The sequence below is a fragment of the Pezoporus flaviventris genome, unplaced genomic scaffold (assembly GCF_033815535.1).
Source record: "Pezoporus flaviventris isolate CSIRO_AGI_PZ_B2104156 unplaced genomic scaffold, CSIRO_AGI_Pfla_v1 ptg000041l, whole genome shotgun sequence".
NCBI classification, from domain to species: domain Eukaryota; kingdom Metazoa; phylum Chordata; class Aves; order Psittaciformes; family Psittacidae; genus Pezoporus; species Pezoporus flaviventris.
The window spans coordinates 8,760,487-8,785,590 of record NW_026892589.1 but is presented as its reverse complement, the minus strand read 5'-3'; the positions used below and the strand labels follow the sequence as shown (position 1 = coordinate 8,785,590).

Sequence of the window (25,104 nt, the reverse complement as noted above, 5' to 3'; positions counted from 1 at the left end):
TGTTTTTCAAAACCTGTAGGTGGTAACTTCTTCACTTGTCAAACTGTTCAATAACTGAGGTTTCCTATCAAAACATAAAACATAAAACATATACACACATACACACAACTAGAAGCTCATTTTCATTGCCAAGATCATTTTGTTAAAAAAAAAAAAATAATCTTGAGATACCCAGCAAATAACTGAATTTTTGCTGTTGCTTTCTCCTGCTAGAGAAAACAAGGTAGACTCAAGGATACAAGTGCATGTTACAGATGTGTGTCATTTTTGTTGGGAATTCCAGTATGACTTTTTCCCAGAGTTCTGAAAGTCTTACATTGGTGATGTTTTGGCCTTTTCTTTTTCCCCCCTCCCAAATCAAACACTGCATTTTTCCTTCAGCTTTGTATGTTTAACTTCAAGAACCTATCTTTTTTTTTTTTTTTTAAGTTAAAAGCTTGTAGGTTTTTCAATTTTAAATGCTTTGCTCCAGATCTGATTTAATGACATGCTAAACTCTTAGACTAAACCTTATAAATGCAAACATTAACAAAAAACCCCAAACCTCAGCATCGGTTCTAGGTTGTAACACAGCTACCTATATACACACCCTTATCAAATTCTTGGCAAACAAGTCTCCATTTAAAGTGAAAGTGAGAGACTGAATTCACCTCACCTGAGACATCTCAATTATTTAATTAAAAATCATCTTTGGGCATGCTAATCCTGACTTGGGTTTAATTTTCAATCTCAGAAGAAAGTGATTACTAACTCAAGAAAATGAACATTCTGCACTAGTATGGTACCTCAAGTGTATTTATAAACAGTAAGGTATTACTAAAAAATAGCGAGCTTCCCCAGCTCAGACTAAGTATGCAATTCCAGCTGATTACAAACCTCTGCTGTCATCACAAACTCAGCAAGAGAGATTGCTGAACCAGTACCAAGAACTGTTCTGGTCCTCAAACCAGGAGATAAAAGCTGCTGTTCCTTTCCTCCAGGTCCACACTTTCATCCTGAGATTTAACCTTTGTCTTTGACTGGTGGAAGGATAACTACTGAGATCTGGTCCAGGGTTAGACAGGGGAACACAGAAGAGTAGCTCAGCATATTAATGCAGCAGGAATAACTAGGCAAAGAATCCAGGCTATATTCCTTTCTTTTCTCTGTGCAAGTGTGGCAGTAACTCCTCAGATGCCTCCTAGATGCTTTATAGGCACTGACCACTGGTGTTATTTGATGGAGGAGCACTGCAATTAAAAATGGGATTTTAATTATTAAAAAAATAAACCCCAGAACTTTTAAACACCATTTTTTCCCATCTTTACTGTTAAAAATTTTATCTTTATGCAAAATTTAGTTACTATTAAAAATTGCAATAGCCATGCCAATTCTGGTCAGCTAGCCTCAGAAAGGGAAGAGCTTCTTACTTCTTCTTGGTATTTCTTCAAGGTATAACTAAGGCTATGAAAGATGTTAGTGTCATAGGGAATAAAAACTGAGCGTACTTGAAGGATACAGGGTCAAATCCTCTTCTCTGAAAATAAAACCCTTTACAGCCAAAACGTCTGGACTTATTTTTTTAGGTTTTTTTTTTTTTTTTTTTTTACAGTCCATTGCTCTAAGGTGGTCTGAGGGATAAAACAATCCATTTTACAACATTTTCTGGCATTATTTTTCACTCACATACATTAACATGATCTGGTTTTTGATCACAGCCCCAGAAATTTACAGTTCTGAACAGTACTTCTAATGCCTTGACTCAGAAAGGATCTTCTTGTCAGCGTTTTCCTTCCTTTGCAAGGATGAGGTAAGAAGAAAGCCTGTTTCCCTGAAATTGTTTTCGTTTCTTGTGATTAAATGCAACGCCACACAGCAAGAAAGCTGAATAGAAAAGAGTATCTGGCCACACACCATTATACAGCTCCTTTGGGAAGTAAGCCATGACCAAGTGACCCCTGGTCTGAGGTGACCCCTTGACTTTGACTCCCCTTCTCCCGAGGTCAGAGGACTCTAAAGCCCATCAAGTCACTCCTGAACAAACCCTGCTCATTATCACACCTCCAACACAGGGAGCAGCCTGCAAACATGTTACAAGTGGAATTATCTCCAGCACAGTAAGCTGAACTCATTAGTTATTTATTGCCTGAGCACGTATGTGGACAATTAACACATGATTTGAGGTTTTCTAGGCATGAGGCTGCTCTGATAGACGCCCCTAGTCCTGATTAAATCTCTGCCTCGGATCTCACAGCAGGGTATCATCTGAGAGAACTCCAGGCTCTGCCAAGACCAGGTTGCTCTCTCACAGCCTGGAACCATCACAAATGTTTGTCTGGTTATCTGAGGAGGATTTTTTCCCCTTTTTTTTCCCCGAATCTTTGACTAAATGTTGCCTTGCAACCAAAACACCTGCAAGAACATGGACATGACTGCAGGGGAACAAAATGGGTATTACACAACGCATTAAAATAGCATTATGAACGGAGACATGCACAAGCTTCGGAAAGGAAGATGAATACATCTGCATGCTAGAAAACTGAATTCAGTGCATGAAGTGTATTCGGACTGCTCTACCCTCCACGCCATGGAAAAAAAACAGGAGCTGTTGTAACACACCCACCCTATGAGCTCAGCCTCCTACATCTCAGTGCTTCACCCGAAGGAGTCCCAGACCAAGGAGAAGCCGCTGTCGGCCATCACTGTGCCAGCACCGCTTCCCAGGGAGGGAAGAGCCTCCAGGTCTCCCCTCAGCGATGGCGGCTTACCTCCGAGAAGCCGCCCAGCTCAGCAGAAGCCTCATCACCACTGCCCCTTCCGAGGTGCGTGTGCGGGACTCTGCCTCCAGCCCCCCATAGAGACCCAGTTCCCTTCGGGGCGGCATTACCTTCCCGCCATTTGCCCTCTGTTCCAGAAGCTTCCGCAGCGGGGCCGTGCCTCCGCCCTCTGAGGCGGCAGCGCTGTGGTGCCACGGCCTGGTGTCCCTCACAGCGACACGGGCACCGGGCGGCTGCACCTCCATCAGGTAATTGTAGAACAGTTTGGGTTGGAGGGGACCTTAAAGCTCATCCAGCTCCAACCCCTGCCACGGGCAGGGACACCTTCCACTGAGCAGCTTGCTCCAAGCCCCTGTGTCCAACCTGGCCTTGAACACTGCCAGGGATGGGGCAGCCACAGCCTCTCTGGGCACCCTGTGCCAGCGCCTCAGCACCCTCACAGGGAAAAGCTTCTGCCTTAGATCTGATGTTAATCTCTCCTCTGTCAGTTTAAAGCCATTCCCCCGGGGCAGCACACGGGTGGAGCGGCTGCACAGCACCCTGCTGCCCGCACAGACGGCTCCTCCATCATGAGGAGAAAGCCCTTAGGTTTCTGAGTGCTTGTGGTCCGCGGGATGGGATTCAGTCCCCCCTTACCCTTAAGGTACACCGGTTTCTCAGCCTCGCCGCCGCTCGAGGGCAGGCAGATGGCAGCAGCGGGGTTTAACGAGGTATTGAATTTGCAGATGGCGGCAGCGGTGGGTTGCTGGTTCCTGCCTGCGGCGCCCAGATTCAGCCGCTCGTTGTAAACGAGATCGTCACATTTAATGTGTTGCGCTTGGCAAGGTCACGGCTCCCTGGAGCCTGCAAGCTGTATTGTCATCCCCTCCATCCCTTGATTCACTAAATGCCTCTTAGCTGAGCGGCCTCTGGCAACAAATTAAAACCAATGGGATAAAGTGGACCATAATCTCTGATTTGCAGAGCGGGCAATTCTGCACAGGCATTTATTTAAGAGTTTTCTGCTCCCATAAAATATCCGGGTCCTTACTGATTCTCTCTCCATGCTGCTTGTTTTTCTTACTGTTGGTTCTTTGCCTAAAGATATAGTGTCCCAGGGGCCACCTGAGACCCCCCATTTCTGTGGCTCACCACGTGCTGATCCCGCAGACTCTCCCTGAGTGCCAGGACCAGCATGATGAGCACTTGGGATAGGGGGCATTAGGCTCCTGGGGAGATTTAATTCAGAACCCCCTCAGGTTTTTTTGGACACGTCCAGAAGTTGTAGTGGAAAGTAGCTTCATTATTTATCTGAAAACTGCTAGGTCTCACATACGTGACTTTCTTTTTCCTGCTGCATTGGAGTGGTTCAGCTGGCAGGCATCTTCGCAGCACATCTTTGCAGCACAGCTGTTCTCACCTTCCCTGCATCCCGGTCTTGCTCATAGATGGGCTAAAGAGACTACCTTGGGTACCACCAAGAGACAGAGGGACTTAAGGCAATTACCATTACCTAGATCCTTTGGTGGATATGGATTTGATAAAGGCATGCTTGACACAGCCTGACTTCTGGGGTCCAGTCCAACACCTCCATGTCACCCCAAACTCCCATCACAAAATATTACCTCTCAGCATCTTAATAAATACACTTTTCTTTCCTTGGACTGATCCCTTATTACCTTTCAGGGGCTAGCTTGCAGAGGACAGGTTCATTTGCTAATACATGAATCATTATTGCTTTGAGCCTTTGAGCTAGCATTTTTATGAGTACGTTTCAAAATGTATTTGATTGCTGTTAGAAATCATTCTGGCTCACGCTTGACAAGCAGGCCAACCTAAGCCAATGTGCTCTGCCTGGCACCGTGGAAGGATGTTGGGAGAATTTAATTACTAACTGCAAGTTACTGTGCATATGCTGAATTTTAAATGTACTATTTCTTTTTTTTTCTTGCCTCACAGATAAAAATACTCAATTGTTTAGCTTATTAAGATTTCTATCTAACAGTTCTGATAAAATTGTTTCAGATTGTACACCCTATGGAGAACGGCATGCTGCCTTTTCCCACCCTTGAGCTGCTGCAGACTATAAATGCCATCGAAGCCAAAGTGAGTCCTCTTTGCCCTTTGTAAGCCTGGGCTGCACATTAAGAGATTAGCATTACTTCATGTAAGGAATGTTTTAGAAAAACATTTGGTCTATGTGATAAGATACAACAAACATCACTAGAACAGAACTTCATAGTTCTGGCGGCAAGAGATTCACCCTTGGGGAAGGGACGAAGGGAGCATAGAAGTATAGACTGTAAAAGAACATATAGGTAAAATCTACTCTTCTCTTTTCTCTACTAGTATGGCGATGCTCTTCTACTGTTTGGCTTCTCTACACTTTGATGACATGAAAGCTCCATTATATATGTCACACTAATTTATACCCAGTAAATCAGAACCCTATATTGAATCTGATTTCATCAGCACATTAACAAGAAGAGGAGGAGGATGATTTTTCAGCATGTCTCTTATTATAACATACAGTACAGCATAAAGCCCATGGAAAATAAAACCCTTGCATGTTTCTGCTTGCACCCAATGTTTGTTACAACAAATTAACTAAAATGCTTCGAGTCCTGCTATGTGTATATTACCGTGAGCATTTTCCCCTGTGGAATATATAGTATGTATCACACTCCCCACTGTCTACCAGCTCACTTTCATCTCCTGGAAAGCTCAGCAGTGCAGTCTGGTTGCCCTTGTTAGGAACCTGGCACCATAACTTTTATTAGAACCCAAATGCCAGACCCACAAAGCAGCAGCATACCAGCTAGGCCAAGCTTTGGGTGCAGTAGAAACAGGGAAAATATGAAGAGAAAGTAGGAGAATTTGAGAAAGTATGTTTCTCCAGGTAGTAAAATAATATATAGCTTTACAGTTCAGCTCCTTTCCCTTGTCTTTCCATAAAACGGAAATCCTGGTGCATAAAGCCTCCTTCAGGACAAACTTTTTCCACACTCCTGCCTTAGATACATCTTCTTACCTGTAAGAGCTGCATGCTTACAGAGATGGAAAAAAATCATTAAATAGACCTGGAAACCTCCCTTGTTTTGGTGGATTTATATCTCTCCTTTGTGTAAATTCCAGCGCTAACCTGCTTTCTTTGTGAAGTTTTTATCTTGAGGAATTCAGACTGGAGGGCTGAATATAAAGAGTGTTACTTGAATTTACTGTAGAACAGAGAAACTGCTGTGGATGGTGAAAAGCAAGACTGAAAATCTGGAGTAGTGATGCCAGAAATAGAATCATAAAAACTAATTTAGTATCAGCCTCCAAAGAAGCATCTGCTGACTTCCACCTCAAGATAAAACTGAAGCTGCTCCTGAAAAACCCACTCTCCCTAAATGTCAGTGCTCTTTAGAGGAGGATTTGATAACATGCAGTTTGAAGAAAATACCACTGAAGTAGAAATGACCTGAAATGAATTTACTGTGCAATTGTGGAGTAGCTGTTCTGGAGGCCAGCAAGTTTTCATTATGCTTAATTGTGAGACTGGGAGGCACTTTCTCACCCACCATGTTGCTTTCAGTTACATCTTATTTCCCCATAGCTTACCCATGTCTGCTCAGCATTAAATCCCACAAGTCCACTGAAGATCATGAGCCACTCTTCCCTGCATGTATGAATAAAGGAGGAAGTATGTCTGTGATGGCTTCATGATACCCCTGTTTTGTTACAGACCTCAGTGGTGAATGGCTTGAGATGTTGAACTCAAATTTTGGAGAGAAAGCTGGAAAGGAAGAGGAAAAAGAAGAGAGCCCTTTGCTCTTGCCACCTCTTTTCCCTCCAGACAGAGCCATGAGTGATGAGCAGCTTGACATTCTCCTTAGTTAAGTAAGTGTTTAAAATGTACTAGGATAAATTCAGTCTTTATCCTGCCTGTACTCAGTTCTCCCTGTTTGTGAGGTAGAAGATGCCTTACAAAGATACTGCAGGAGCAGGTTCATTAGTGTTTGTGACACATGCAGCTATATAACAGTGAGTCACATTGGTACTAGGAAATTCTGTGGGTACTGTGATACGTTTCCGATTACTTTAGTGTCTCTGTATTTTAATTCTCACTATGAAATGCTTCAAGGAACTGGAGTATACATTTTAAAACAAAAATTACAAGCAACAGTTTATTTCTTACGCTTGCCACTTCAACAGTTCTTTGATTCTCATGTCTACAAAACCAGAACAAATACTAAAATCTATATTTTATCTTTTTCCTCAGTGCTGTGATTTGCAAAGTTTGATACCTTCTGGTCCTTGGGAGTGCATTAGACCTCCACATTTTCATGAAGTCCTCAGGCCTGGCACAAATTAACTAATTAGGGGCTTTGTTTTTCTAGTCAGCCAGCATTTTTCTGCTTGTCTGGGATGAATCCTCTGCTGGTGTGCAAAAGAACAATTCTGTGAGACATGAAACTGTGCACTTACCTCAGACTAAATTTTTGGTCACATTTATCAATGCATTTTAAAAAGAAAAGAAAGAAAAAAATCCACCCTAAAAGTCTGTTGGTTTGCCTTGTGCTCAGGCATAGAAGTTAAGAAAGTACTTCAAAAAACTTAGAATTGGAAGGTTTTCAATAGGTTTAATAGTTACAGAGTCCCCTTCTTCTAAATCCAGTGATGTATAGAACAGCCTTGTGTCATTCTGACCTGATGGATAGCAAAAAGGGTCTTTCTCTAACTGTTTCAGAGTTAAGAAAGGAGCTTTGGCTCCAGCATCAAAACATAAAGCAGGCTCCTAAGAGATGAAAAGTGTCCTGACTTTTTTCTGATAAGGCTGAACACAACACAAATCCCTCACTGCCCCTCAGGAGCCTACTGAAGCTTTGAACTTTCATTTCTGTTCAGGAAAAGGCGGCACAATGCAGTATCCTTGGCCTCACTTTTATGATAGCTTGAGACTGGGAGGGAAACATATGGTTTGAGCATGCTAGGATATATTCCAAGTACTTAAACAAAAGCTCCAATAGAATAATTCAAAATGTATCTTTCCAAAGAACAAACTTTTTCAGAATACCTGTACCACTGTAATGGGCCTATGCTCAAGAGTGACTTAAAATGACCTATACCATGGAAAAAGAGAAAACCTGGATCCAAAGTTATTTAGGTTCAGATTCACAAGAATATTTAACTTCTTACTGAGCTGGACCTCAGCTGATCTGCTTGACTTGCATTTGCATATTTGATGTAGATTCTCTTCTTGTAAATCTCAGCCTTTTGGTCAGCAAGATGAGTGTTTGTCCAGCCTAGACAACCCCTTGCAGATAGTGGCTGGCCAGATCAGAACCTCATTTACGCAGAATCATCCTGAACAGGCCAAACATCTTTCTAATTGCTTTTTAGTATAAAACCATTACACTTGCAATGAAAATAGCAGTTTCTTCAGTTTAAACAAATAATTTTGCTGTTTAATTTCCTCCTTCTTGCTGATAGGTGGCACCATTTTCTGCACAGAATGCCAGCCAACACTAGAAGTACATGGAAAATTTCAATAGGTTTTGGCAAACGTGTCGCTGCTAACACACCACAGCAGAAACCAGTGTGTGCTTTGGAGCTCTGTCAACAGATTAGACAGATTTCACTGTAATAAACTGCAAAAGCAGAAAAATCTTTCCTGAATCCTGATTAAAATCTCTTTAGTAAAGCTCAGTTATTCACATGAAGAACCCAGGGCCATTACTAATTAGAAGGCTCCTTGTTCCAATGCAGGTCATCTGTGTTAGTAACACACCTGAAAATAAGTTCTACAATTACATTAGGGTAGTAAGATAACAGAAGAACATGAGAACAGCCTAGAAGGAAAGTTGGATAATATGGTAAAGCAGTAAAGGTGAGCTTATGATAAGCAGAACACAGTCCAGAAAAATATTGTGCTAAACTTGCATGAAAAGAGCTGTTTTGTTTCCTGGTGCTTAGGACTGTAGGTGGTTTTAGGCACTGAAATAAGTTCTTGGGTTTGTTCACAGGTTAGGAGCGTTCTATAAATTCTAGCATAAAGGGGGCTGTTGGTTTGCTTTTATCTCTCAACATTACAGACAGGAAAACAGACCTTAATCCTTATTTTCTTGTTTTAAATTCCAAACTAACCAGTCAGGATACAAAGGCAAGCCTGACTAATACAGGCACTCAGCTACATTACAGTAACAACAGATAGCCAAAATAAAATGATCAAGCAGTGCATAGGCTGACAAATCATTATCACTGCTACATCATGCTCAGGCACATATTCATGATTCACAGTTGATTAATGAAGATTTATTGATCAAAGGAGAGGGGTGGCTACGTTCATGATACACATTATTTAGTGAAAACATCTGAGACTTAAGGGAACTTCTGCAGTACAGATGTTGGATGCAGAACTGCTGACAAAATATTTATATGAACCTAATTTTGGTAGATACTATTCACAGAACACTCATTCTAGCAAGCATATGGTACCTTTAAAGGTGACATCTGTCCTTCCAAGAAATGCTGGCTTGATTTTAATAGGACATTAATTCCAAAGAAAACTGCGGCTGGCAACAGAGCAGCGTTTTTACAGAGAATCCTTAGTGTGGATTTAAAAGAAATGCCTCACCCTAAAAAGACCCTGGAGATAGAGCTAAATTTGCCAAGGCTGTGTTAGGCTGTTCCTTCTGAGGCTGGCTGCACTGTCACCCACCTGAAGACTACAGCCGACCCACCCTACTTCTTCTGCTTAAATTAGGGAGTCAGTCAAACAGCTACTCTTCCACTTGTGTAGTCACTGCCCTTGTAGAAGGCAGGAAGGAGAAAGCTTGCACACTCAGGTCTCACCCAGTTTGTTCCACTGAACCACAGGTGCGCAAGAGAGTCAGGAACATGAAAGCGTGTCCCAGTCCAGTCATGCAACTGTAGTACATGGGTGGGGCCCTATGGTCTCTTCCTAGCAGAAGGGGCAGGGCAAGGAGATACTTCTAGTGGAATGAAAGAAGGTGTCACATACTTTCTCAGATGCTGTGTGCTCTTTGATCGCAACCTACAAACTTTGTGCCTATATACTAACAGGAGAGAAACAGTCTGGTTGAGATCCAAAGTCAATGTCAAAACCAGTAATGTGTGTTTTATGCTGCTGAGCAGTTCAGGAACCCAATCAGTTCTCACTGTGCCATCTCCCAATCCAATACATGACACGGAGCTTCTGCTTGTGCTTTTAGGAAGTTGTTTGCTAGCAGTACAAAAACCCCCATGACAATCACTTCCGAAATACGTTTTAAAAGAGGGTGACAGAGGTCAAAATGAGAAGGGTGTTAAAAAAAGAGTTGGCAGCAGTTATTTACAGTTTCTCACCATAAAAGAATTACAGGGCATCCTATGGAGTGAAAAGCAGAGACTGTGACTTGCAGCAACAGTGCTATTTATTACAACAGGATGTTGTGACATCCAGAAGTATAAGTGGATTAGATACATACAGGCCCACAGTAGTTATTAAGTCTAATGGTTGGATTGCTGTGTATAGCCTCTAGCTTGGGAAGTCCTTACCTTTTGAAACTAGGGAGAGATGTATGGTGAAAGGATCATTCTAGATTTCCCGTGTCTCCTATTTCATTCTTTTAACCATCAGTTATTGACTGTTTTCAGTGATGAGGTGTCGGTCTGTGTGGAGTTCTGGTAGAAGTATGACAGTATAGGAGGGAGTTCATAAGCACTTCATATCCCCTTTCTATTGCCTTTGGGAAGAGAAAAGTGCCTTTGGAAGCAGAAAAGAAAATCAAGTCAATAGCAATATCATCAGTGGCAACAGACCAGCTCTGTAGCTGGTAAAAATTACTGTAGTGCCCACCATTTCCTTGGCTGCAGCAGGGCAATGTCATTTCATATCACCTGCGAGTCCAGCCTCTCTGCTGATACAGTTCAGGTCACAGGCTGTGGGATATCCTTCAGTCCTTCGTATTAACTAGACAATTTGGGAAGTGTACACTGGTCTGTTTCTTTGGTTCTGCTCTTTAGAACAGGAACAATACGTCAATGACAGATCAGTTGTGCTCTTACACATTTGAGTTGCTAAAACATAGCTCCAATGCAAAGCTTCTAGGAAGAGAATGCTTTCATTGGCAGCTTCTCAGCTGTGGTTCCATGGTGTATTTTTCCATTCTGGGAATGGTGGTTCCAAGGTCAGAATTTTTTCATTGGGATTGTTTTAATCTATGTTTGAATGTTTCTTATGAAGTACTTACTAGTCCTGGTGGGACCATACAAGAACAGAGCTTGTACTGCTGTGTGGATTGCTACCTGCAAGCATTACACAAGTACATCCTTGTGCTGGGATAGCAAGACAAGCCTCCCCTCAGGTCTAACAGCCACAATGCGGTTGTAGCGTGTACTGTCACCAGTCTGGCTTTGGATGTGTGTGCTCAGGGGCCAAGTCTCTAATGAGTGTGTGGTGATGCATCTCTGACGTGCACAGAGCTCCTGCGCTTTAGAACAGCTTGCAATCTGCTGCAGTGTGCTGTGCTCATCTCAAAAATGTGATGACTACCTTTCAGAACAGATTAAGTGCAATTTAAAATGCATGTGTACTTTGTTTTTCTACTTTTCCTTTGTGTGACAATTTTGAACCTTAATACAAGGTGTTCAAATGTACTATGATAAAAAATGCAGCTCATGTCAGCAGTAAAATGCATAGTAATTTATTATCTTTTCAAGTGTAAATACAAACCAGTTTGATGATGTGCCACATAATGAAAAATTCTTTGCAGTCACAACTTGCAATCTAGTTGCTGCAGTATTGTTTTAAATTAAACTTTTTACAAAGAGTTTGAAAACCACACAATCCTTGTTGATGGCCAATAGAAAACTGTAACGCTGTGCCAAGTAATAAGTGCTTCTACAATGCCTTTGAGGAATGCTCTTTATTCAGACATTCTCTTCCTCAAAATCAAGTTGCCAGATGCTGCTTCACCAGCGTATTTATGAGTAAGTATTCTTGGCCAAAGATAACATTGCTTTTGCTTAGGGCAACCCACGAACTCAGTACCTTTAGTTACCTATCATTAATGCTTTTGTAATACAAGTCAGTGCATTTTGTGAAACCATTCTAAAATCCATTACAATGTACTGAAGACATCACTGTTTATCATATTTTTCTCATACCACTGATGTCTGGGGCATTGGGAGGACACAGCTAATGCCTTCATATGCATAAGCATCCCAGGGCTTTAGAGGGACAAGGTATTTTGAACAGTTACCAGAATAAACCAGGATGATTGGAAAGAGTGAACCTGAAGCTAATTCATTACATTTTTAGAAAATGTAAATATTGATGCATTTTGTGCCAAATTCACTGAGAACTACTAACTACATAATTTCAGTATTTGCTCCTTGAGCTCCCTCAGTTCACTAGGCAAGCAGAGTCCATCTCCAGCAGAATGCACTCAGTGCATTAGCTTTTCAAGAATATCCTGGTTACCCCACAGAAAGATGTAAATGCATGATGCACACACTTCAGTAGATCTAATGTATTTTATATGCATTCAGTAGTTAACAGCTCTCACCTTAACTCCACTAACGCTACATATACACACACAAAACAAATTGTATCTGCAAAATGTGATTAAGAGGTACCGGCTACAGTGGCCTCTTGAACAGGTATTTCTGGTGAAGCAATAAAAAAAAATGTGTTAAGTTGGGGATTCTTTCCAGAGAGAACATAATAGTAAGTTTACTTTGATGCCACCCAGATCTAGAGACATGAGAAGATCTGGTTTCTATCTAGAACCAGAAGTTGGTTCTTCTGTTTGCAATACCATCTTTTATCTCTGGTGTGATTTCACCATCAGCTTTGATTAGTAGTAAGCAGCAGGAAGTCACAATAGCAGTAGTCAAAAATGTCGTATCATTGCTAGAAACATTTTCAGTTAAGCAGATTCTGACAGTTGTTCTTCCTCCCAAAGCCTTTCATGAAAAAAAAACCCCCACCAAAAACCCACAAAGGTATTTGTGTCCTAACTGAACAGCAAGACTCCTGAACTCCAGCTTCTATTAAAGTTCTTCTTACAACCCAACACATTTGGTCCCGAAACAAGCCATAATGTGCTTTAGTATGGCTGTTAATGAAGCATTTCAAATGAATACCGGATACTCAAGGAATTACATGCTGTGTAATTGATCTAAAGAACAGATTAGGACTGGTGCTATTTCATTAAATCTTATTAGCTCTGGCTTAAGTACTTAAAATTGCAGCTGTCCTGTGTCAGCTAGATTACACCCCTTGTCACACGGCAAGTGAGGTTTTCATCTATTAGACCATGGGTTTTAAAATGGAGTAGGCTGATGAAAAGAAATACAAACAAAGGACTGCAAAGGTCTGATCTTCAGACACATCAAGCCCCATATTATTTATTTAAATGAAATAAGATCCATACTTTCAGAACATGTATGAAGACCTGTTGCTTGTTTCCATATTTTGTCTTAGATCTCTTCTGTGGCACCTGAAGAGTTCTCAAGCCTCATGGATGAGCACAATACAGATCTTCACATGGCATCATGGAATCAGCCAGGCTGGACAAGACCTTCAACATCATCAAATAATCACAGAGTACTGCATCAGGTTCTTCAACAAGACCTTTTTTAGCTTTTTTTTCTCTTAGCTGCTTCCCATGGGAGGTTATCATGCTTCAGGGACCAGTGAGCCAGTAAAGCTAGAGGACAATTTTGGCGGAGTAACAAGTGGCTTTAATAAAGCCAGGAATAAATTCAGATTGGAAAACAGTTTATGGCTATCAAAGCAGAAAGGGCTTCCCCCTCCCACCCCCAAATGACTCAAACTAATTTTTAGGGTTCTTTACATAATTAGAAAAGTATTATTTTTACTGGTTTGCCAGTAAAACTATACTATCTAGTATCCTATCTAGTTCACCAGCAGCATATTAGACTTGGTATTCTTTCTCACCTTCTATTATTCCCTCCTAGGACCTAGTATTTTAACTCCACAATCTCCTAAATCAAATAAAATAGCAACTGAAGATTTTTAGCTGAATTTTCTCTCCAAGACATACATTAAATACTTATCATAATATCTGGACTCCTGCACTGTGGGAAACAAGACTGTTAATTTGAAAACATTAAGCAGGACTTCATATTATAGTTAAGGGGTGAAATACTGACAAAAACCCCATAGGCTTTGGTTAAAAGAGATAATACTCAAGGCTTCTTTTATTATTATTCCTTTTATGAGAGAATATTTAAGACCCTCTCACATGCAGAGTCACCATGTTTACACCACAGCTAAAGCAGTGGTTCACACAGATAAAGACTAAAGTAAAAATAATCCAACAGATGTGGTTTTTTAAATTTAAGAAATTATTTCAGTAAATCTTTAAAAAATGACAATCAGAAAATACCAACTCCACATTTAAGAGTTATTTGAATTCTTGTATATTATTCTGTAAGTCTCAGAGCCATTTATCTATCAGGAAACCCTGCTTTCCTTCTTATATGGACAGTCTGGTTCTCACTAGCCCTCTTCAGCCTGTGGCCTCTGCACTTCAGGCTTTGCCAGGACTGACCACTTTGTCAGACAGTGTGGCCACATTCAAATGCTTTGCACTGGGCACTGAAAGCAGTAGCAAAATTTGCAGTAGCAACATTCCAAGAAAAAGAATTCACGTTTGTCATTGTGGTATCATAGTGAAGGCTTACCACACTTGCCTGAAATCTTTACCAGCAAACACACATCTATCTGGTCTTCTCAGCTTCAAATCCCCTAAACCCACAAATGCAACATTTCTTTGAGGATAGTAAATTTAAAACCTGGTATTCCTCCAAATATTCAGCCTGCCTTTTTCATTTACCCAGGATTTGAAAGCTCGCTGCCCCACTGTGGAGGATCAAGTGTATATTGGCAATTCAAGACAAGAAAAAAAAGGGGGGAGGCATGTGGCATATTTGCTTCTGGTCAGTACAGTAACTTCATACTCTGTTATGCATTTAGTAGTCACACTGATAGATAATTACTTTCAGCTTTCAGCCATCTTCATATAAAATAGTTACCATTTACTCACTGGAAAGACTACAAATGATGTGAATGACCAGCGATGTTACTCCCCAGAAAGCTCAAACTGGTCTTTCCCTTCTTTTGCCTGCTCATCTCTCTCACCAGAATGTTTCAAGGCATAGAACTCCACCAGACTAAACAAAAACAGAATACAGCTTTCATACAGTTTTAAAAGGGAGGAACTATCTGGAGAGAAGATGAAAAGTCTCTTAGCAATAGAACTCCTGTACAAAGCGTTCAACACCTGATCCAGTGATGGTACCTATCCTTCTAAATGGTCTAATGGGAGGTTAAATACAGGGCAACTGTTCCCAATGTGTATTTAGCCTGAAGCTTCCCACCTGTTGACGATCGACAGCAAGGCTTGAATACTGAGCATGTCCATGATTTTTTACTGTATTGCTTGATTTATTAAAGATGCTACCTCTCCCTCCAGGTCTCACTACACCATTCAAGAGGTCATGTTCAACTAACCATAAACACAGAATTTAAAGCATTTTTATATTTAGAATTTCACCCAGAATGATTCTTTTGTATATATTCATGCATAACCTGATCATGTGACTATTTAAAGATTAGCCGTGAGCCATAAATAAACTCATGGAGAATTGGCTTTGTATCACATCTTACACGCTCCATTTCAAAAATAAACTTGGGGCAAAATAGTGATATGGTTTCTAGATACCAACCCAGAGTTGACAAGAACTGATGGATTCTGCATGTTAAAAGTAAGTATTTTATTATCTATCATGCCCTTGAAAAATTGGCTTTGTTTTCATTCTGTTTTGTTCAGCATGCCTTGAAATAGAAATGGCAGAAGTTGTTCAGGAAACAGATCACCAAGATTCACAGTACCACAGTATCTGCAATTACCCGTTTCCCTGGCTCAGTAAAACAAAACTTCTTTAAAAAATTACTATAAAATATTAAACAGTGAAGTTAACAGATACCATTTCTCTCTCTCTTTCAGTACGACTGAATCTTCTCTAAATGAAAAGCTGTCTGCCATGGACCTGCATCCAAAGCCTGCTGACATTGACAGTGGTCAGCAACTCTGACAGCCTGCAGGGTAAGCCCTTGTCATTGCTCTGACTACCTGTGCACAGATACTGCATGAACCACTGTACACATCATTAAATTCAGGTTCACAAAGATGCTGTCAATGAGTCAACTACACTAAAATATTTGTATTTCAGAGTAACAGTATTTATATATGCTCCTAGTTCTTGCTCTAATTTGCCCTCTTATCACTAGGTTTTTATTTGTTTTTCAAATACTTGAAAGACTTTGTTGGTTTGTTCAGAAAATCAGACAGTGCTCACAAAGCATATTTGCTCACATTTGACATTTTCACAGTATGGGTAACGAAACGGAGGATTCAAGTTGTTACATTCTACAGATGGCACCTAAGTCTGTCACCTTCTGGAAAGAAGTCATGAGTATCCAGCTTCCAAGGCAGCTTCTGGAACAACACAACAGTGTACCTGCATCCACAGCACTGCGGGTGGGACCTTACACTTATGTACTTGGGGACTGTGGGCCAAACTGAGGCCTCTAGAAACTCATCCCTCTACTATGACATTTACTGCCTCAGTTAAATATGCAAGGGCTATATTGTGATGCCTTTACAGCCAAGAGATGTGAAATGTGGCAGTATAATGGAGCATGTGGCTATTTTACCTATTCAACATTTACCTGTGTCTAACTAGAAGAGGTCTCTAAAATGCTGCTTTTTAGCAGCTTGAAGGTTGAGAACCACCTGTAAACATTTGCAGAACAGTCTCTTTCTAGAAACAGAGACTCCTAAACAATCAACCTTGAAATTTATCATATATTATATTTCCAGTGTTATTTACAGATCTTGTTGAGTACAATGAACCAGACATGCTGAAAAGGTAGGATTTGACCAGTCCCCTTTTATACGAAGTACAATAAAAAAGGCACGTGATTATTCACCATAGGAGTTGTGCACCAGTCAATAACTTAAAGCTAAAAAGCTACCCATCAGAGAACTCTCTTTATGAGGCAGTATTGGGATCTCTCAACTCATCACAGAAACATCTGCCTGCCAATTTCTCCAGGAGAGCTTAGGGAACCCACTTTTCTGCTGTGTTCTGATCTTCACAAGATTTCCAAATCAACAGAAAACTCTTGTTAAGCTTCCCAGGTCATCTACCAGAGCAAGGAAGAGTCAAATAGGGCATGTATGCATCTGCTTTTCTTTGTCTTCTTTCTTTTTCACTTTGAATGCCCAGCTGTGGAGGACTTGAGAGCCAAGTCAAGTCCAGTTCAGACTAGTCTGCTTTAAGACAAATACCTTGCAAGATATGGGACACTGAGCAATGGACAACGGCAAGAGAGGCAACTTCTGAGCCCCAGCAGTCAGTGTCGGCCGTGTTTTATCCAGTTTCTAATCATCCATTTTTGCCCCGAGCACCTTTGTACAACTAATCTGAGCCCAAAATTTGCATCCTTTGACACTTCCACTTCTAGGCAACGGCCAGTGTCTCTGCTGATGATTGGACCGTTCTGAGAAAAAAGAAGAAGGAAAGATGGATTAGAAAAGGTGAAAAGATGAGAAGAAAAATAGTGCTACATCTGTAAATCCCCAGAAAACACTATAAAATGCCTGTGAAGTTCTGTATACAAAGTGAGAAAAGTCCCTAGGACGAACTAGAAATTCCTAGGAGAAGTCAGATAATCTAAAGAAACTGCCAACACAGATGCTTGATAATTCCAGATTTGGGAATGTCTAGAAAATTCCACAGAAAGCACTAGGAAGTCTCGAAAAAGCACTAGAGAATCCCTACAGACCCCAAGATACAGGAAATCCCAGAAACTGTAAGAATGCCTTTGAAAGTTCTGAAACTTAGTTTAAAGCCTTATGTCTAAAAATTCCTGGAAAAAAAAGGTTAGAAAAATCCTATAAAAGTTCTAGAAGTAAAAATACCTGGGGACACAAAAAATTTTACACATATGTTCTTTACACTACAAACATTGAGAATATTCCAAGACAGGATAACTAAAATTTCCTAGTAATAATACAAGAAACTTCCTGGATAGCACATGACCTATAGAAAAGATATTTGACTATTTCTAGAAGGCATATGGGGGAGTTCCTCTAAAGGCCTCTTTGTTTTCCATTAGATACTTTCTAGAGCAGCATTCCTCTCCAGCTTATTTCTGCAACCTGTCCCTGAACTCTTCTTTACCTGTGTGAAATCCCAGAACCTCTGTGCTGGCCTCAGGACATCTTCACACTTCTTCAGTGTTGGTGTCCTCCCCTTCCCGTCATCAACAAGGCATTTTGAGTCAGGCAGGAAGGCTGTGGAGCCCAGTGGCCCCAGTTGCAGAACACCCTCGGAGCTGTAGCGGACAAGCTAGGGAAGAAAGGAAAGGAAGGGAAGTCTTTAACTGCAGCCCAGGGGACCCCAGTGAGGGGCACAAAGTCAGCCTGCAGCTGACTCCTCTGCCAGGTTCTGCCCCAAGCACTGGTGAGGAGGAGTCCTTTGTCCTGCTGTGTGTTGGGACCTTCCTAGTCTGGCATACCGTGTTCAAGGGCAAAGCCTGGGAAACCTGTTTTACCAAGACAGGTCTCTTGAAGGGCACAATATTCCCTTGTTTCACACCTCTGTTCCCCAACCCCTATTTCACTGCAAAAGGGCACTCAAGAAAGTGAAGTAATCAGTATGTAAATCATACCCACTCAGCAGGAGTTGGTTTAACAAGACACAATGTCAATTTGTCAGTGCACTTTGTTCTTAAGAGCTCTGTTAGGAGCTATTGATAGCAACAAGTCTAATTAGTTCTTGTAAATAAAAAAATCCAACCATGCAACCAGGATTCAAAAATATAAGAGGAAAAAAAGAAATCATGAGGAAAACAGCAGCAAATTTGCTAACATGTGCTTCAGGCCCACATCATAAAGAATCTCACTCTCGTATTTCAGTTTTGTTTGAGGATTAAATATTGTGCAGTTTAGTGAGGTTGTAAATGCTGCTGGCTGTACTTAGAAGCTTCAGGTGAGGGCCATTTATTTTAGAGGGGTTTCTTTAATAAACTTAGGCAAGCACAATCAGTGTTAATTTTTACAGACGTCTATATTGTTTTTTAACCTTTCTTTTGTTTTAAGTGATGATTTCACTTGCCTCAAGTCCTTCACAGTAAAATGGTGCTCAAGGAAAACAAAAATCCATATCTAGAAGGTAACATAATGGTCTCTTACAATCTCTGTGTGAGAGAGAAAAGAAATCTGCCTCTTCTAGATCTGAAGTTTGTCTCAACCTGTATTCTAATAAAGCCTCAAAACCTTACAGGTGGTTTTAGGATGCTCATTTAGAGGGGAAAGGTTCACTCTGTGTCACACTGCACTGAAATAACTATGATAGCAATGGATTCCTCATTTACAAGTTGCAAGAATTTATAAGTAATCCCCTTAATTACTATTACTTCTTATGTAGCTAAGGGAGAGCCTACTGAGGGAGACGCCAAAGCACATTAAAATGAAAATGCACCATGTTAATTTGGCAGCAGGCCAGCATGTCAAATCAGACACACCTACTTCTCACTTCTTTTCTGTTTAAATGAGGAATCATTACATCAGCATATTTTGCCCTCCTTACCCTAGAAGTAGTCAAGTGCAGCACCCAGGTGCCAAAGACTGCAAAATGAAGTCAGGTACATGGCTTCTATGCTGTGAAGCTGGATACTGCAGGGTTAAGATCTGAGCCACTGAAGAAATGCAGTTATCACCCAGGAAATTCACTGCCTGTCTGGTCTTACTGCTGTTATATGGCTGAAATTACTTAACAAAAAAGGGAAGGAAGGTCAGAAGTGCTGCCATTTATTGGATGTGACTGTCCAGTGCATGAGATATCATTAAGAGTCAATCAAACCCCCTCAAATTGGAGTCTATCTTTCTACTACCATCCTTATTAACCTCAGAGGAATCATGTTGCGAATAATCGTATCTTGCTAGTAAAAGAGCATAGTCTGCTTACTCCCAGACCATATGCCCTCTGACAGAGTATGTGCTCATTTTCCCACCTGCCACCTCTGTTTGGAGCAACCATGTGAAGTGCAGGGTTAGAAGAGAGCCTACATCAGAGAAAGCAAAGTGATAACCACATGAAGATGCTCCTTGGTGTGAGCATTATCATTCTTGAGGCATTGTCTGTACACACTAAATCAACACACATTTTTACTTATGGAGTACAGGGGACATAAGTAGAAAAAGCTCAAGCAAGTATTTCACACTTCTCATATCTAATGAGTACTCAGCAGAGTTCACATGAACGGAGCAGCTGAAACTTCCAACTGACCAGGTATGCTTTCATCTTGCAGTCTTTATTATATCTCTGCAGGTCCCAAAATACCTTCTAGCAACCTGGTTGGCTTTGCCTTATCCAGATAATCAGCACCACTGTTCATAACAGGTTGCCTGCTCCATAGTGTAGGATCAATTTTCCCTGTGGTTTCAGATGAGCAGTATTTTCTGTACTGATATTAAAATGGTATAAATAGTCTTGTCTTTAGAATCTCAGTGGCTAGAATTGCATGTGCTCTGCAGCACAGTTGCCATGTACAGCCATTGTTGATCAGAAGCCTGTCAAAGCAGAAAGTACCATCTCTGCATTTGCCTTAGCAGTGGAAGATACACCAACTCTATTACAAACTTTCTTCAATATTGGAAGTGGCAGTTGTGTGACAGAACTGAGACAGTTTTACACATCAAATGAGGACGGACCTTCACTCAGATTTTCTCTTATCTGAGAAGAGCTGAAGGATCCACATAAAAGACACTGAAGCTAAGTGCTCTATTAAATACTCCAAGATCTAATCCTGATGCTATCTGCTGTACCCATGATAACATAAGATAGTTCTCCCTTCAACATTCAGAAATCTGAACAGAAAGGAAAAGATGTCAAAGGTTGTTTATCAAAGCCACCATATCTGTTTCAGAAATAGCGATGCTGCCTGTGGCAGGTGATCCTCCAGGAGCAACGTGATAAGTAAATGGCAGCTTTTAACTGAAGGATTTGACTTTACAAAATCCATTCCTGCTAATTTCCAGTCAAGTCAAAAAAAAAAAGCAAAAAATAACAGCAGGTAATAGTAGGAAACAGTTACACGTGTGGGTTTGGTAGCTTTCTGCACTAAATTTAACTCTTCTCTCACATTCTTGTTCTCCAAGCAAAAGGAAATCTTTACTGTTTGGCCCTGCAGGTGAAGATAAGCTGTAAGCTGACACAGAAACTGAAACAGTGAGCTACACAAGCATCAGAAATACCTTAAGTCTCTAGAATACTTGTGATCTGTCTTGTGGTGACAAGTTACCAAACTTCCAGGGTTGTTACAGAATCTCACCTACCGCTTCCTGCAAGTTAAAATTCCTTTTCATCCACCCCACTCTAAGCAATCAGACCAACTCCCTAGTGTGCCACTATGGAAAACCATAGCTCTACCAAGCAAAATGTTAAATGCCTGGCCTCAAGCAACAGTTTAAGTAAAGCCTTTCATCTCCTCTTACTCCCATCTGTTTGTGTAGCTGCGAGCTCCAGGAATCATCATGTCGAGAGCTCCCTTCTTTCTTCTTGATCTCAATGCAGAGGGAGTTCTGCTTTCACTGCTGCAGTGCCTGGTCTTTCTCTTGGTGTGAAAGGGAAGAGAGGAGGGCGGAGAAGGAGGCTGTTCACCAGGGCCCTTCTATCCCAAGATGCCATTTTATTAAGTTGTCCTCTTCTTTCACATACCGTATAATCAGCTCCACATCACAGCATTTGAGACAGACTCCGAGACAGTGAAATATTTCCACTGAGGCTGTGTAAGTGTCCTCAGATGGTTCAAAACCTGCATGTCCTATAACCATTCTAATAAGCTTCTAAAACACCACATTCCACTTTTTGGGGGGTAGTGTCTGTCACCCCTCTCTTAAAATGTCTTTTACAACAAAAGGGTATTATGTAATGCTATGGAACCATGAGCTTTACAGGTGATCACACAAGAGAGGCCACATGCAGAGGCAAGACAGTCAAGACCCCCAGTATGTTCCCCGTTTTCTGAATTTTTTCTAGCCCTAGACTGTTTCTCCCAGCAGTATTTGCAAACAGTTTCTCCTGAAAGGGATTAGACTCAAACTTCAGATCCACATATAAAAGGACACTATATTTCTGCGAAACGAGTTCTGAAATCAACTTAGACTGATGTCTGGATATTCTTAGTTGTTAGCTTATCCTGACTTAGCTCAAGTCAAATGAATCAAGCTAAATTGATGTAAACTCATACTAAATGCATTCCAGCGCATCCATAAAAGAGCCTGTCCCAGTTTGAATAAAGACATTTAAAAGCTGGTGTCATTGAAAAGATGTGATTTATCATGGTAAGATCTGATCTTGAGAATACACATAGGGAAAGGCATTTTGTTCATGGAGCAGTAACAGTGGGGTGGCTTTATTTTTCACTGGCAGTGCAGGACACCACCATTCAGAGGTGTGCAATATGCAAGGGAAATAGAAGAGCAAGAAGTAGAAGAAGGGCAAGAAGTACAAGAAAAGAGCATTTTATCACAGATGAACAGTATTCTTACTCCTAATTCAGCTTTCTTTTTCAGTAGAACCATGTGTATGCTAAAATCACTAAAACTGCTTGTCAGAATTGAAGAATATGAAAACCAAGAAAGGCTGTAGCTGAAAAATGAGAGACTTTCACACTGGTAGGATGCATTAAGCACCAGTGATAACCTACCTGGTGTAAACGAGTTCCATGTTTATATTTGTATATATGCAGCAGGCATGTACAACTAACCCACATCTCAACTCATTGGGGTAATTCATGCCCTGTGCTTGACATGAAAAATGTCAGAAACTGAAGGCTAAACATAACAGGCAATTATGCTCACCCAGGCTGATGAGAAGAGGGGCTTTAAAAATGTTTGTTTAATATATTAAAACGCTTGCTGTCAACACCTTTCATGCTATGTGCTTGAATATCCTTGATGAGGGTTTGTGCAGCTGTGGTTCTCATACTGAATTAATTTTGTGAATTGTGGTGTGGGATGATAGAAGTTTTCCAGCTATGTAATCATTAATTAACTTGGCTGCCTCTGAGTGGCTCCAACCCATGCTTGTCTGTGAAATACTCTGATAGAACATCACCTCTGCCTTCTGCTTGGTATCTGAGGGATAACTTTTGTTTTTTCCTGTTTCTTTAAAGGGAAATGGAAAGTGCTGCAGGATGATTTGGTAGATTAACTTTCTACCTTTCCGCATACTTTCATAATTCTCACACACATGGGATACTTTGGATTTTAAGGGTTTGGGAAGAGTGACTTCCTCTTGTTATGTGTTTGTGCAGTGCAAGTAACAAAAGAGCTCTAGCTTGTGGCTGTAACAGTCTAAAACTAGCTTTTCAGGCTTGTTCAGAACATTCACATATACAGGATACTGAAGACCCACAGCAGAAGAGAGCCAGAAGAGATTGAATTGGTCATGACCCAACTTCATCTTCTGGAGGAATAAATAATTTGTGTATTGTTATTTGCATCTGAGAAGAGCTGCCCAGTGTCTAGTCTAGGGCCCATAAGTCAAAAGGCATCCTTTACTAGGCACCAGATTTACATCTTACTAAAAGGAAAATTACATGTTCCTTAATGGAAAAAATTGGTCAGAGCTGGAGGCTGAGAGGTGAACTGCTTCATGCCCCCAGATTTACAAGAGTTAAGTCAGGAGAAGCTAGGCACATTGTACTTCTTTTCCAATAAATTCACAGTAACTTACACCCTCATGTATTTTCTTCTGGAAGCCAAAACATATTGTATAAAACAAGGGTTGTAGAGGCAAACAAGTAGGTTAGGGACTTAAATTGCAAAATAAATTGTGGTCAGAACCAGTTATTTTATTACTCTTCCAACGTTAGCATGATGATGGGACATCAGATGTTGCAAAGGGACTTTCTGGAAGGACATGAATTTGCAGCTTTCTGGTCAGAATTAGCATAGAGCAAGAGACTGAACTCTGAGTGCCTTAACACCTCTAACGAGAGTCTTCTTGAGAGGCTCATTTACATCTAATTAAGCAACACTATTTTGTTACCTTACTGAAAGGCTGTTCCTTCTGCTTCTACTAGGAAAGCGTCAGTCAAATGTTTCATAAGAATCCTGCCAAGGGTGGACGTTTTGTCAGTAGGAATTACTGGCCCTTCTCTCTAATCAGGTGTGACTCCCTCACCAGCTTGCAATTAAGCACTATGGGCAATATTTGTATTTTGTGACTCTTGTTATTCCTCCAAGGTGACGGATGAGCCAGGAATCAAATCAATGTATGTATGACTGAACTCCAGATAGTTGTTAAGTCTGTGATAAGGTCAGAGTTTATTTACACATGAGAATGTTCATTAACGTGGTTTTGATTCAGACAGTACTTCAAAAGAAACTAGAATTACATTTCAGAGGAAGCTCAAGTCCTGGATTTAAATAATACCCAACTTGTATTTAAAACACAAGTAACACCACTGTGAGTGTGGGAAGAAGAAATACAATTTTAGACTCTTCAGACACCTCTGAGAAAATAATAATACACACAGGGACCAGTGAAAAAGAATTCTACGCTAGAAAAGCATTAACTTAAAAGATGTTCCTAATTCCCTTTGAAGTTGATGTTAAATGCGTGCTTAACATTTTCCTACTTGAGGAATCACATCAGCAGCTTGCTAAATCATTTCTGCATAGGAACCAATAGGACCAATGAACAGTTAATTTAAAGAGGTACTATTCCTAGAACAAGTCATAACAAGAAGAGCTGCTCACTCAAACTGTCTAAATTCATAGATCTGTGGTGGATCTCTCTGTTACTAAAACAAATTATAATGATTCTTCTGTTTTCCTAACTAGCATCTTCAATGTATAGATTCACATGCTGAACAGCCTTGGAAAGGGCACCCAGAAAAACTGGAGTAAAGCCAGTTATTTTCCTTTGCATCTCAGGAATATGCTGCCAACCTCAAATCAAATAAACCAAATTACTTTTTGTTTCTTCTGAAAATTCTTTAAGTTTTTTTTTACTAATGATGGGATTTTAACCATTTACCTGAGAAGACATTCCATGGCATGGGTAAAGGATTGCTTTGTCATCCTCTTCAGCTCCCTGATCTAAGCAGTAGCCACTAGCTTTGCTGTTACGCACCTGTAACCAGATCAGAAAGAAAACAGTTGTAGTAGAAATTAATCTGTATAATGCAAGTCCAATACAGCTAAATCTGAGCTGCACTACAGCTACTGAAACAATGTAAAACTGTTTTTCTCTTATTGAGAATGCTTAT

The 25,104-nt window shown here is 40.7% G+C and overlaps 1 protein-coding gene and 2 long non-coding RNA genes across 7 annotated transcripts in view; 2 read left to right on the top strand and 1 right to left on the bottom strand.

The window, feature by feature from the left end:
• The first annotated feature begins 2,950 nt into the window (after positions 1–2,950).
• LOC133275869 (uncharacterized) lies at positions 2,951–8,387 on the top strand. The gene is made up of 4 exons (XR_009745710.1): positions 2,951–3,004; positions 4,761–4,841; positions 6,463–6,612; positions 7,468–8,387. It is a non-coding gene; the product is annotated as an uncharacterized LOC133275869 (long non-coding RNA).
• Positions 8,388–14,354: 5,967 nt separating this feature from the next.
• On the top strand, positions 14,355–16,248 carry LOC133275868 (uncharacterized). The gene is made up of 3 exons (XR_009745709.1): positions 14,355–14,690; positions 15,761–15,859; positions 16,147–16,248. It is a non-coding gene; the product is annotated as an uncharacterized LOC133275868 (long non-coding RNA).
• The window catches only part of GALNT9 (polypeptide N-acetylgalactosaminyltransferase 9), a 225,730-nt gene continuing 216,138 nt past the window's right edge, over positions 15,513–25,104 (bottom strand). For all 5 annotated transcript variants that reach the window (XM_061466120.1, XM_061466121.1, XM_061466122.1 and 2 more), the window contains 3 exons: positions 24,873–24,968; positions 18,003–18,170; positions 15,513–17,319 (listed from right to left, as the gene is read on the bottom strand). In XM_061466120.1, the coding sequence (XP_061322104.1) occupies positions 17,173–17,319; positions 18,003–18,170; positions 24,873–24,968 (411 nt within the window). In that variant the 3' untranslated portion in view covers positions 15,513–17,172. The remainder of the gene's footprint in view (positions 17,320–18,002; positions 18,171–24,872; positions 24,969–25,104) is intronic.